The sequence below is a fragment of the Cydia fagiglandana genome, chromosome 13 (genome assembly GCF_963556715.1).
Source record: "Cydia fagiglandana chromosome 13, ilCydFagi1.1, whole genome shotgun sequence".
Taxonomy (NCBI): Eukaryota; Metazoa; Arthropoda; class Insecta; order Lepidoptera; family Tortricidae; genus Cydia; species Cydia fagiglandana.
In genome coordinates this window covers 8513856-8529007 of record NC_085944.1, presented here as the reverse complement: position 1 = coordinate 8529007, position 15152 = coordinate 8513856, and the positions used below count along the sequence as shown (strand labels likewise).

Sequence of the window (15152 nt, the reverse complement as noted above, 5' to 3'; positions counted from 1 at the left end):
TCAGGACTTTGTGCTCATTATTAGAAACAATGAGTACTTGTTCCAGTAAAAGCGTCTTCTTATCTTTTTAAATATCGTTGTAAATATTAGAAAAAGGACTTATTAAATTAGTAATGAATTTTTTTCTGATGGTCGTTTCCGAAAAACCCCGTGAAGCACTGAACGGCAAGCTCTTATTTGGAAATGTTGAGAAGTTTACTCTGCTAAACCTGGCTATTTTGTATTACTAATACCCTGTACTATAGGCATATCAAACGATATTTTTCCTACATACCTTTGAGAAAGAGAAAATCAAAGTAAAACGAACTCAATTTTCTCTCCGAAACAAGTGTCAATTTCTACGAAAATCTACTTAATATCGAAGTCATTTTCATACTCAAGCAATCTGCAACGTTTGCTTATACTGTTGGTATACATTAGTGTTTATGAAATTCTACTATAATTTTTTGGCAATTTTTTGAAAACTACTCTATATTACCGATGACGCGCGCTCGCCAGCTCAGTGCCGCGGCAGAGCTTGTACAGGCAGGACGTGTGTCGGTCGGCTCCGCACATTTTCAACGGCGACGACGAGGTTTTTTATCATTGTGTGCGGCGGGCGCCGTGTAAAACGCTATACTGTGTGCGTGTAAACCGCAACGAGAGACTTTGATCCTAGCACTGTTTTTATAGTATTATAATTTATAATGGTACAGTTTAATAAACTACCGGACAGGATTAAAAATATTTGAAACGACCTGACATTCTATATGTATTTATTTGACTCAAGTTAGTACTCAGGGTCTGATGATGGAGCCGGAAGGTGGTCACCGGTACCAATCAACCATGCAACTAAACCACTTTGTGTTTAGGCTCGTTTTATTCATCTCAACAAGATCTTTGACACAAGATAGTACTCAGGGTCTGATGATGGAGCCGGAAGGTGGTCACTGGTACCAATCAACCATGCAACTAAACCACTTCGTGTTTGGGCACGTTTGATTCGGCTCAACAAGATCTTTGACTTAAGATAGTACTCAGGGTCTGATGATGGAGCCGGAAGTTGGTCACCAGTACCAGTCAACCATGCAACTAAACCACTTCGTGTTTAGGCTCGTTTTATTCGTCTCAACAAGATCTTTGACACAAGATAGTACTCAGGGTCTGATGATGGAGCCGGAAGGTGGTCACCGGTTCCAATCAACCATGCAACTAAACCACTTCGTGTTTGGGCTCGTTTGATTCGTCTCAACAAGATCTTTGACACAAGATAGTACTCAGGGTCTGATGATGGAGCCGGAAGGTGGTCACCGGTACCAATCAACCATGCAACTAAACCACTTCGTGTTTAGGCTCGTTTTATTCGTCTTAACAAGATCTTTGACACAAAATAGTACTCAGGGTCTGATGATGGAGCCGGAAGGTGGTCACCGGTACCAATCAACCATGCAACTAAACCACTTCGTGTTTGGGCTCGTTTGATTCGGCTCAACAAGATCTTTGACACAAGATAGTACTCAGGGTCTGATGATGGAGCCGGAAGGTGGTCACCGGTACCAATCAACCATGCAACTAAACCACTTCGTGTTTGGGCTCGTTTGATTCGTCTCAACAAGATCTTTGACACAAGATAGTACTCAGGGTCTGATGATGGAGCCGGAAGGTGGTCACCGGTACCAATCAACCATGCAACTAAACCACTTCGTGTTTGGGCTCGTTTGATTCGTCTCAACAAGATCTTTGACACAAGATAGTACTCAGGGTCTGATGATGGAGCCGGAAGGTGGTCACCGGTACCAATCAACCATGCAACTAAACCACTTCGTGTTTAGGCTCGTTTTATTCGTCTTAACAAGATCTTTGACACAAAATAGTACTCAGGGTCTGATGATGGAGCCGGAAGGTGGTCACCGGTACCAATAAACCATGCAACTAAACCACTTCGTGTTTGGGCTTGTTTGATTCGGCTCAACAAGATCTTTGACTTAAGATAGTATTCAGGGTCTGATGATGGAGCCGGAAGGTGGTCACCAGTACCAATCAACCATGCAACTAAACCACTTCGTGTTTAGGCTCGTTTTATTCGTCTCAACAAGATCTTTGACACAAGATAGTACTCAGGGTCTGATGATGGAGCCGGAAGGTGGTCACCGGTACCAATCAACCATGCAACTAAACCACTTCGTGTTTGGGCTCGTTTGATTCGTCTCAACAAGATCTTTGACACAAGATAGTACTCAGGGTCTGATGATGGAGCCGGAAGGTGGTCACCGGTACCAATCAACCATGCAACTAAACCACTTCGTGTTTAGGCTCGTTTTATTCGTCTTAACAAGATCTTTGACACAAAATAGTACTCAGGGTCTGATGATGGAGCCGGAAGGTGGTCACCGGTACCAATAAACCATGCAACTAAACCACTTCGTGTTTGGGCTTGTTTGATTCGGCTCAACAAGATCTTTGACTTAAGATAGTATTCAGGGTCTGATGATGGAGCCGGAAGGTGGTCACCAGTACCAATCAACCATGCAACTAAACCACTTCGTGTTTAGGCTCGTTTTATTCGTCTCAACAAGATCTTTGACACAAGATAGTACTCAGGGTCTGATGATGGAGCCGGAAGGTGGTCACCGGTACCAATCAACCATGCAACTAAACCACTTCGTGTTTGGGCTCGTTTGATTCGTCTCAACAAGATCTTTGACACAAGATAGTACTCAGGGTCTGATGATGGAGCCGGAAGGTGGTCACCGGTACCAATCAACCATGCAACTAAACCACTTCGTGTTTAGGCTCGTTTTATTCGTCTTAACAAGATCTTTGACACAAAATAGTACTCAGGGTCTGATGATGGAGCCGGAAGGTGGTCACCGGTACCAATAAACCATGCAACTAAACCACTTCGTGTTTGGGCTTGTTTGATTCGGCTCAACAAGATCTTTGACTTAAGATAGTATTCAGGGTCTGATGATGGAGCCGGAAGGTGGTCACCAGTATCAATCAACCATGCAACTAAACCACTTCGTGTTTAGGCTCGTTTTATTCGTCTCAACAAGATCTTTGACACAAGATAGTACTCAGGGTCTGATGATGGAGCCGGAAGATGGTCACCGGTACCAATCAACCGTGCAACGAAACCACTTCGTGTTTAGGCTCGTTTTATTCGTCTCAACAAGATCTTTGACACAAGATAGTACTCAGGGTCTGATGATGGAGCCGGAAGGTGGTCACCGGTACCAATCAACCATGCAACTAAACCACTTCGTGTTTGGGCTCGTTTGACTAGTCTCAACAAGATCTTTGACACTGAAGATACACAAGGTTTGATTATGGAGCTGAAGGGTGGCCACGGGTACCAGTCTATCATGTAACTGAACCACTTCGTGTTTAGGCACGTTTTATTCATCTCGACAAGATCTTTGACACAAGATAGTACTCAGGATCTGATGATGGAGCTCGAAGGTGGCGACGGGTACCTGTCTATCATGCAGTGTTGGCATCAATCTGAACTAAATCAATCTGGATTGATCAATCGAATTGACGCGTCAATCCGAATTGATCAATCCGAATTGATCAATTCGAATTGATTTAATTCTGATTGACGCGTCAATCCGATTGAATCTTTTTTTTTTTTTTTATTATGAATGGGCTTACTCATGGCCACAGACTAGCCGAGGCGTAGACGTGGCCTACGATGGAGCGAGCTCGCCCAGAAGGTGCCTGTTCACTCTTGATTTGAAGGTTGCCGGGTTATAAGAACACGGAAATATAGACGCCGGCAGGGAATTCCATTCCTTGGCAGTGCGCATAAGGAAAGTAGAAGCAAAGCGCTTCGTGCGAATTGGTGGAATATCTACCATGTAAGGATGGAAACCGGCCGTGCGTCTAAAAGTCCGATGGTAGAATGGGGACGGTGGAATAAGCTCGTGTAGCTCTTGGGCACACTCCCCGAAGTGCAGCCTGTAGAATACCGACAGGCTGGCGACTTTCCGCCGATGGGCCAAAGACTGAAGCTTAGCCGTTAGCTTCTTGTCGCCAATCATCCTCCTGGCTCTGCGCTCCACTGAGTCCAAAGCGGCGAGTTGGTATTTAGCTGAGCCATCCCACAGGTGGCTGCAATACTCCATACACGACCGGACTTGAGCTTTGTAAAGTGTTAGAAGCTGTCCAGGTGTGAAGTATCGCTTCACCTTATTTAGGACGCCCAGCTTTCTGGCCGCAGTTTGTGCTTGGATCAATTGGAATTAACGCATCAATCCTCAATTCGGATTAAATCAATTCTCAATCTAGATTAACCTAGGGTCCCTTTCCCTTCCCTAAGATTAGTTTTCAAAGGTGTCCTTTTTAAGCACTTACTTACTGGACTTAAAGTCGATATCTGAGGTTCCCAGAGGTTCGAAAACATGTTCCTGATGTCAGTATTGACTGATGTCCCTTTTAGGGACATTTTTCGAAATTGGCCAATTACGTTCATATTCGTAATCGATGTCGACCATAGGTCCCGAAAAATGTTTCGCGCGTCAGTATTGAAGGATGTCCCTTCCATTTCGGGACATTTTTTTAAATTGATCGTTGGCACTTTAAAACGATATCTGAGATTTCCAAAGGTTCCGTAACATGTTTCCGACGGCAATACAGACGGAGTTTCCTTTTTTTTCTGGACATTTATGGGACATTTCTTCCAATTAACCGATTGCGTTCAAAATCGATATCTGAGGTGCCCAAAGGTTTCGAGACATGTTTCTGACGGCAATACCGAGAAATTACCTTTTTTCAGCAGGGTGGTATAATGCAGGTAGTAAAGTAAGTACGCGGCTAAAGTGTAGAATCTAAATATTGCCGTTGAAACCATATTTTGCACCTCAGATATCGATTTTGAATGCAATCAGTCACTTTCAAAGAATGTCACTAAAATGTCCCAAAACAGGACACCTTTCAATATTGCAGTTGAAAAAATGTTTAGAAACGTCTGTTTACCTCAGATATCGATTTTAAACGCAATCGGGTAATTTCTAGAAATGTCTCAAAAAAGGACATCTCTCAATATTTCCCTCGGAAACAAGTTTCGAAACCTTTGGGCACCTCAGATATCGATTTTGAACGCTATCGGTTAATTTTAAGGAAAGAACCGAAAATGTTCCAAAAAGGACATCCTTCATATAGCCGTCGGAAACATGTTTCGGAACCTTTGGTAAACTCAGACACCGCTTTTGAACGCATTTGGTCAGTTTCACAAAAATGGCCTAAATAAAAAGGACATTAGGTAGGTACATACAAAGTAATCGTCAATCCGAATTGACGATTGAGGATTGACCGATCAATTTGAATTAACGATTAGTAATCGTCAATCTTCAATCAGTAGATTTAGAATTAGTTTCGTCAATCGTCAATTCGAATTGATCGGTCAATTCTCAATCGTCAATTCGAATTGATTTTTTGCCAACACTGCTATCATGTAATTGAACCACTTCATGTTTGGGCTCGTTTGATTCGTCTCAACAAGACCTTGGACACAAGTTAGTACTCAGGGTCTGATGATGGAGCTGGACTGTGGCCACGGGTACCAGTCTACCATGTAACTGAACCACTTCGTGTTTGGGCTCGTTTGATTCGTCGCAACAAGATCTTTGACACAAGATACTACTCAGGGTCTGATGATGGAGCTCGAAGGTGGCGACGGGTATCAGTCTATCACATAACTGAACCACTTCGTGTTTGGGCTTCGTGTTTGGTTTATCACCTAGTGTCAAACATCTTGTCGAGACGAATCAAACGAGCCTAAACACGAAGTGATTTAGTTGCATGGTTGATTGGTACCGGTGACCACCTTCCAGCTCCATCATCAGACTCTGAGTATCACCTATTGTCAAAGATCTTGTTGAGACTAATCAAACGAGCCTAAACATGAAGTGGTTTAGTTGCATGGTTGATTGGTACCGGTGACCACCTTCCGGCTCCATCATCAGACTCTGAGTATCACCTAGTGTCAAAGATCTTGTTGAGATAAATAAAACGAGCCTAAACACGATGTGGTTTAGTTGTATGGTTGATTGGTAATGGTGACCACCTTCCAGCTCCATCATCAGACCCTGAGTACTGTCTTGTGTCAAAGATCTTGTTGAGACGAATTAAACGAGCCCAAACACGAAATTGTTTAGTTACATGATAGACTGGTACCCGTGGCCACCTTCCAGCTCCATCATCAGACCCTGTGTATCTTCAGTGTCAAAGATCTTGTTGAGACGAATCAAACGAGCCCAAACACGAAGTGGTTTAGTTACATGATAGACTGGTACCCGTGGCCACCTTCCAGCTCCATCATCAGACCCTGTGTATCTTCAGTTTCTTGTAACTTGTTTCTTGTAAATAAGCGAGTACCTATAATTTCTTTCGAGTAATATACGTTCATAAGTACGAGTATGGGGCTATTCATAAATTACGTCGTTTCAAATGGGAGGAGGGGGGGGGGGGGTCTGGACATCGGATGATGGTAGCATGACGTAGGAGGAAACAGAGTCATCCGAAGCATGATTTTTAGATGATTTGAGGGATGGGGGGGGGGTCAAAAATAGATGACGTAATTTATGAACAGCCCCTATGTACATTTGCACTGCATTTAGTATTTTCGTACTTACCAAATAACAGTTTTAGGACTTTATAAGTTAAGTACAGTTAGTGTTGTTATGGTTGATTTCAATATGCTTCGCGATGGATCAAGAATGTTTAATCCATAATTGTAGTGCGAGTGTGGTAGAAGGGATCGGAATACTGAGCTCGCACGGCCTGCCGCAGCGCGTAAAATACCTAAACTCGCTCAACCCCGAAATGTAATAGCACTCTTAATAAAAGGGTTGCTAAAATAATACAACAACACTGTATGGGGTACAAACCTACGAGACGTGCGATAAGTATTCAACGGAACCGAGCCCGAAGCTCACGCAGGTACGGGCTACGTATCATGGCGTGTCACGGCGTGTCACGTGAATCCGGACGCGAACGCAGGTACGAGGTACGTACCTTGCCGTGTTCGTGAAATTCGTGATCTTAGTACCGCCGGGCTTAAGAACCCGTAGCTACGGATCGGCGTGTATCACGGATATCAGGAGCCCTAATTATAAGAGCCCTGTTAATATTATACTGGTAGCTGTTTCCCCAGAGTTTAATGCTATATCTTAGCTTAGATTCTATCAAAGCGTAATAGACTGACTTGAGCTGATCAATTCCCATGACCTCCCTGAGACACCGTAAGCATGATGATGCAATAGAGCCCTCGACAACCTCCAGCTCATGTTTCCAATTTAGGTGGGAGTCTATGCGCACACCGAGACATTTTATCTGGTCTACTACATCTATGACAGCTCCATTTATTGACACGTCAAGTTTGTCTGTCTTCTTCGAGTTATATTTAAATAATATTAATTTAGTCTTATTAGTGTTTACACGTAAATTATTTTTTAAAAACCAGTCACTAAAGGTTAAGATTGCATCATTCATAATTGTATTTAGCTCATCAATACTATCAGCACAAACAGTTGCAGTTGTATCATCTGCATAAACCGTCAACTTACAATTTTTAACTTTAATATTAATATAATTTATGAGGTCGTTAGTAAATACGAGAAATAGTAATGGACCGAGAATGGAACCCTGTGGGACACCTCGTTTAACATCAACAACCTTAGACGTAATAGATTTTTCGTGATAGTTTTGAACGTTCCGTATTTCTACAAATTGTTTTCTATTTTCAAGATAGTTTAACAGGAGCCGGTATGCATTGCCTCTGATTCCATAGAAATCAAGCTTTTTCATAAGAATCGCATGATCTACTAAGTCAAAAGCGGAACTTAGGTCAATAAAAAGACTCGCCACTTTTCTTCCTTTGTTAAGCTCTTTCACAATATCATTCACAAGACAGTCAATAGCGTCAGTGGTACCTATGTTTTTTTGGAATCCAAATTGCCGAGGGTTGATGATATCATACACAATAAAATGGTCTAAAAGGCGTGATTTGATCAGTTTCTCAAAAATTTTTGAGAGGACTGGAAGTAGCGATATCGGCCGATAATTTTTAAGGTCAGTTTGTGATCCTTTTTTATAAATGGGAAGAATCCTAGCCACTTTTAATTGTTCAGGAAACACTGCAGATTCGAAGCATTTGTTAAAAAGAAAAGCCAATGGTTCCGCCAGTAAGTCTATACAATCTTTGATCACCGAAATCGGCATTTCATCGAAACCACTAGATTTTTTGTTATCCATACTTTGAACTATTTTCATTATTTCAATTGAAGTTACTGAATTAAAGGATATGTCATTGAATTTCCTATTATTAGATTGATCAAGGATATGTACAGCTGAACGCAAATCACCGGTGTTTGGGTTATTACTGTGATCAAAACCTTTTGAAAATAAGTTAGCCACCTCTTGAGGATTTACAAAAACATCATTCTCTACTTTCAGGATAATTTCACCAAGTTGAGGTTTGTGAGATTTGTTACGATATTTGTTAACAACATTCCATATTACTTTTGCCGATCCTTTGGCATTACTTATTTTTGATTGAACTGCTGTCCGTTTTGCAAATCTGACGACTCTTCTAAATATATTTATATATTTTTGTTTGTAATCTAGTACGGATTGATCACACGTTTCCTCATTTAAGTTAGTCAAGACACGCTTCATTTGATTGATTCAAATTGATTCAAAGACTGCCAATTTTGCTTATATGGTACCTAATGGTAGATAGGCTGCTAGAGATTAAGGCTCTCCTGATATGATGTCTTATTCGGGGTCCCTTTGTTTCCCATAAAGTTTTAAGTCATAATGTATTGTTTGTCATATCATCGTTAGTCATAAAACTGAACCCGTTAGATTTTCAGGATTTTTATAAGGTTATTCTGTAGATAGGACTACAGAAGTAAGTAGTGTAGATGTGTAGGTTAGGTTTGTTTTATGGCAATCCTGAAAAGTTACGCGTTTCTGAGAAAAACCAATTATGACTAACGAAAATTCGGACAAACAATACATTATGACTTAAAACTATTTGGAAAACAATAGAGACCTGTCTTATTCACATTACTACCTAGTGGAAATGTCTGACATAAGTTTGACGTTTCAGTCGTTCCTTGCCGATTTATCTGACACCCCGCTCGTGATACCGCACCTGCCGCAAGCAAATCTCCTCAACAACCTGCAAGAGATAGTCAGAAAACGCTTCAACGGCGACCTCTCTCCGGAGGCTCACAGTTCGTAACTCCAAGTGTCTTTTTAATTTTTAATCTGTGAACATTCGTTTTGCTCTAGGTACAGTAAACGCCTTGGATTCTTTTCTTGCTTGGGCGTGATATGTCTTGGTCCCGGGTTTCGCAGACTTAAGCCCCACATTCACACTCCTACCGTGAAGCCGCCTCGTAGTCCGCCTCGTTGGGTAGGATTGTGTATGGGGGTTGCGGACTACGAGCCGTCCAATTGTAGGACGGCTCGTAGTCCGCAACCCGCACCGCATACACAATCCCACCCAACGAGGCGGACTACGAGGCGGCCTACAAGGTAGGAGTGTGAATGCGGGGCTTTAAGTATCTGGGATTTGGGATATTTACAGCAAATAGACTAGGCGCAGGAAATACTTTCGATTTTGAGGAAATTTTGCTAGGTACCTGGTACCTACAACCCTTTCAACGAAGTGCTACGCCGTAGCTCGTAGCAAACCAGTGTCATCTGTATAACGGCAGCCGATCGTAAAATCAGGCAGATCATGAAATTGCTAGGCATATAGTAAATCATGAAAATCTTTGTCTCGTTTCCTGACGCTACGCGGGGCTTCTAGTTCTTGTCAGTTTGCCCTTCGTTCATCTAAAGCAGCGGTCGGCAACCTGCGGCCCGGGGGCCGCATGTGGCTCGTGAACCTGTCACTTGCGGCCCGAGTGCCGCCTTGGCTATTTTGTATGTATCGTAAATATTAACAAAGTACGGCCCACGTCACCTCCGTTAACTACTATGTGGCCCTTGGCTGCTAAAAGGTTGCCGACCGCTGATCTAAAGCGACCTAACGAACTTATCCTAACTATCTATTGTTTTAATGTGACTACTGTCAAAACATTACACAGGAACTTAACGATCGGCCGCCGACATGTTGGTCTAAGAGACAAGATTTCGTTGCTCTATAAATTGCATACCTGTATCCGTGGCTAGGGATACAGGTATGCAATTTATAGAGCAACGAAATCACTCTTAGTTAGTATGCCATACTATCATTATTAATTAATCCGGGCGCCTGGTAGTTGTTTAGCGGTGGGTGTGGGAGTGGATAAGCAACAAAGTGGTTGTAAAATCAATTGAAGGTGTGCAATTTATAGAGCTTTGTGTTTGGTGTGATATAATAGCTAATTATGTATTTAATTCAAATATAACAATGCCAGGCGTTTTATTTGGGGGAAAAGTAGTGCCAGGTGATGAAAATACACAATCACTTGTGCGCCTGCAGGAATATCACGTCTAGGTAAGTGTTAGGAAAAAGTAGAAGACATACAGACAGTGGAATTTGCTCGTGATCTTCCTTTGTTGCTCATCCACTCCCGCATCCACCGCTGAACAGCTGCCAGGCGCCCGAATTCATTAATAATGATAGTATGGCACACTAACTAGAGGCATTTCGTTGCTCTATAAATTGCATACCTATTTCCGTGGCTAGCTCTCCGGCTAGGTATGTAGAAGAAAATTAAAATGCGACAGCGTGCACACTGAAATAATTTAAACTCTTTTTCAGAACTTTCAGTAGTCCGGTCGTTGCGGCGGTGGTTGTGGCTGAAGCACATGGACTTTCGAGAGCTCGCGTACATTATACCCTTTACGAAAAAAGAGCTCGCGAACATTACTTGGGCGGACAGGCAAAATCTCCAATACCTAGTATGTCAAAAGACCTTTAAAATCTATTACCTACAATTTTTAGGGTTCCGTACCCAAAGGGTAAAACGGGACCCTATTACCAAGACTTCGCTGTCCGTCCGTCCGTCCGTCTGTCACCAGGCTGTATCTCACGAACCGTGATAGCTAGACAGTTGAAATTTTTACAGATGATGTATTTCTGTTGCCGCTATAACAACAAATACTTAAAACAGAATAAAATAAAGATTTAAATGGGGCTCCCAAACAACAAACGTGATTTTTGACCAAAGTTAAGCAACGTCGGGAGGGGTCAGTACTTGGATGGGTGACCGTTTTCTTTTTGCTTTTTTTTGTTTTTTTTTTTTTGCATTATGGTACGGAACCCTTCGTGCGCGAGTCCGACTCGCACTTGCCCGGTTTTTTGTAGTCAGTTGCAGAGAACTATCCATCTGAAGATGGATTGCTCTGCAGCTGACTATGATGAATATAATACCTATAGCGAAGTTGTACAATACAAGTTATGCCATACCTAAGTTTGCATACAAGCACCAGAAAGGTGAATATCCAAGGAAGAGCCGAACATTTAAATCGGAAAAATTAATATAACGACAGCATGGCTGCTTGTTGCGGTAGTAGCAATATTATTTTCACCACACCAGCTCGGAAAGGCTTATTTTGCACTTCAAAAACTGATAGCAAAGTTGCATTTTATTCACATGTGAGGCAAAGTTATCAAATTTAGAGTTGTTTTCTTATGTTTGTTGGTAGAATTGACTTTTAAATGATGATTTTGGATGATAAATATTTAATAACATTCATTTGGATTTGATTTGGTTTGATGTCGTTTGATATTTTACGTTTAATATTTGCTTCGGGTTGGTGTGGTGAAAAATTTCGTGTTTCACTCGGGGCAAATTTTGTTTAACCTTCATGCTTTGAAACCCTAGCAACGCTCAAGATTCCATTTTTCGAACCACTCGCTACGCTCATGGTTCAATTTTGGAATCTTTCGCTTGCTCGGGTATCAATATTAACACGAGCGGTTAAACAACAACTTTGCTCCCTTGTAAAACAAATAACTATTATGTAATTTATTTACCTTCCTCTAGAGACAATATTGACACGACTTGCGTGCAATAAGCGTGAGCCATCGTATCATATACACATCAAAACCTTAACAGATTCTAAAATTAGAATACCGCACAAAGTCTACAAACGTGGTGGGGTCTTGGGATTGGGTCTCTTGCGTTCGTAACTTGACCCTCTCTTAATAAGTCTTTTTCGTTATTCGTCATGATCTTCCTTAGTCTGAGTCGTCGTTCGTCTCTTTCGATTTTCATATCATACTTAGGTATTTTAACCGTCGAAAAATCTTTTCTATTCTTCAATAGATATCGTCTTGCTTGGGTCGTCCCATTCGTTTTTCGTCAAGTTCTTAAATTAGTCCTATTCTGCTTTCGTCACTCATTCTACATTGAAAGCCACCGACGATTGGAACGAATGTAGAATGAGTGACGAAATCAGAATAGGACTAATTTAAGAAATTGACGAAAAACGAATGGGACGACCCAAGACGATACCCTTCAATACACAATTTCTATTCCCACTCTATAGTTAGTCTATATCTTCGCCTAAAGCGCCCTCCAGACTATGCGCGTGAATCGCGGGCGAAGCCGCGAACGCGAGTGTGGAGTCTAGTTCGCTGATATGCGAAATCGACTCCAAACTCGCGTTCGCGGCTTCGCGCCGCGATTCGCGCACGAGTGTGGAGCGGGCTTAATACCTACTTACTTAGGTAAGCATTTTTAAGCTTCTTCCTGAGAGAATGAAAGTTTTTTTTTTTTTTTTTATTATGCATGGGTTTACTCATGGCCACAGACTAGCCGATTAAGATTACTTACTAAGTATTTTAGTAAGATTAATAACTAATCCCATGATGTTTACTTATTTCCTTCCAGTTTGAGACCCTGTTACGCGATTTCACAGCGAGGAATAGATTGCGCCAACTGGAGCAGACACGACTATGGTGGCCCACGATGAAGTACGATAGATACCCTAACGAAGCTTTCTTGTGAGTCTAAAGTAGCTAACACACTATCGCACCGCACCAAGGTCATTGTGGGACGCACCCATAAGTAAGAGGGAGAAAGAGATATCGCTTTCTCCCTTTTACTTATGGGTGCGTCCCACAATGACCTTGGTGCGGTGCGGTAGTGTGTTAGCTACTTTATATGAAACTTTTCATCGATCCTGAGCGGCTACCGCGAAAACCGAAATTCGCAAATTGCGGAGATCTTTCTCTTTTACTCCAATGAAGGCGTAATTAAGAGTGACAGAGAAAAATCCCCGCAATTTGCGAACTTCGATTTTCGCGGTTATAGCCCTGGGGGCCTACCACGAACGACGTTCGGCATGATGCCTTTCTGTCGTACTTGTATATAATTCGTAAGTGTGACAGGGAGACAACACGTCGAACTTGGTTCGCGGTAAGCCCTTTGGGTCGTTCGCCGCATCAAACAATGTCGATTACCTAGCATTACTAGCACCATACTCGCCAGGAGTTGAAATTACTCGTTTTTTTTCAGAGATACATACTTCACATACATGCCGGGCAGATCGAAGGATATTTATATTTTCAACCCATTTAGTGCTGAGCTCACTCCAAAGGATATCTACAAGACTTGCCCTCTTTCATGATTATTTATTTTTTACAACCTTACAACTTATTTGTCAGTTGTGTATCTGTGAAAATAATGGCACATTAGGTGCTTTATACCTACATTGTACTTTTGTATACGTTGATTTTCATAGATTTAATACAAACGTGTAAAAAATTATGTAGAGTAACATCGTCTTAACGTTCTTATTTGTTATGTTTCGATGCAACTTTTCAAGTTCCATTATAATAATGTGTTTTGATTGCGTCCGTTCGGTGTTGTTACGTGTCAAGTGCTAATATTTACCTATAATATTAAATGTTAAAAAAATTGTGGACCAACATTGTTACAATCGGTCTTTGTTAATTTAAGTTATAAATGAAAAAATAATGCATGTATGTACCTAATGAAAAAATTGTAATATATGTAGTGTTGACTATAAACTCTTCTTTCTTTTTATTCGGGCAGTACGGTCCGGTTTCCGGCGAAAACTCCGGACGTCTACACAACCGACCTTAAGAATAAGTGCAGTACCCGGCGATAAATATTGCACAACGGTCTTTATAAAGGGAATATTGGTGACAACGAGAGAAAAAGAGACAACACTCTACGAAGCCGAAATTCCGATGTGCAATATTTATCGCCGGGTACTGTAAGTATTTAGAGTCAGCCCAAGTTCACTCTGCAGCGATAGCGATAGATAGCTTGGTCCCTTATTCTGACTTTTTCCGAAAATCGCTGCAGAGTTACCTATAGTCGTAGTAGGTATCTTTTTAGTAGTTTGTGACAAAAGCTGAGCTGCTACCGCAAAAACCGAAATTCTCAAATTGCGGGGATCTTTCTCTTTTACTCCAATAAAGGCGTAATTAGAGTGACAGAGAAAAATCCCCGCAATTTGCGAACTTCGATTTTCGCGGTTATAGCCCTGTCACACGGACGCCACGTCATCGTAGTGACAAAACTAAAATTGAACTTTATGCATATGCACGTAGGTCTATGTTGCTCTGTGGTCTGTGACCGATTAATCAGTCTTTGGCGTTGAACCTGCGGTGCGGATATATCGGTCATTGGCGTCAATAAAGTTAAAAAAAATTTAATAACATAAATGGATTCATGTGTAAGTATTATTTATTCACACGATGACGGTGGTACTTTTTATTAAGCGTTGTAGGATTTTTGACTTTAAGCCCTAGCCGTTAAATTGAATTTAGCGTGCAAATAGATTCAAGCGCTTTAGTAACGCGCGTTGAAAAAGCGCTCGTGCATATATATGCCATATGGCCTAAAGATTTTCTACGTCTATGCTTGGTCTGTGCGTTCCTTATGTCACTTTAAAACCGGCTTTTATAAACGTATCTCGAACGTTAAATAATGTTGCTATAGAAAATTTTGGATCATTGATGAGGATTGTAAATATTTTGATTATTCGAAATTGTAACAAAACTACACCACTATTATTTAGAAACAGATTTTGTGTACATCAAAATGTATAATCAATGTTTATTAAAAAAATATTACTAAACAGTTATCTACTTTACCCTCGGAGTAATTAACAATGGAGACGCCATGTCTAAAATTTTCGGTACAAAATAGTCTGCCGTTTTTTGCGGGGGAGGGGCACATCAAATGTATAGG

General features: G+C 41.4%; 1 protein-coding gene across 1 annotated transcript in view; it reads left to right on the top strand.

The window, feature by feature from the left end:
* LOC134669881 (uncharacterized) overlaps positions 1-13841 on the top strand; it is a 55155-nt gene extending 41314 nt beyond the window's left edge. Inside the window, exons 11-14 of the mRNA XM_063527499.1 lie at positions 9095-9221; positions 10742-10881; positions 12819-12931; positions 13446-13841. Coding sequence (XP_063383569.1) covers positions 9095-9221; positions 10742-10881; positions 12819-12931; positions 13446-13557 — 492 coding nt within the window. The 3' untranslated portion in view covers positions 13558-13841. The remainder of the gene's footprint in view (positions 1-9094; positions 9222-10741; positions 10882-12818; positions 12932-13445) is intronic.
* The last annotated feature ends 1311 nt before the right edge of the window (positions 13842-15152 follow it).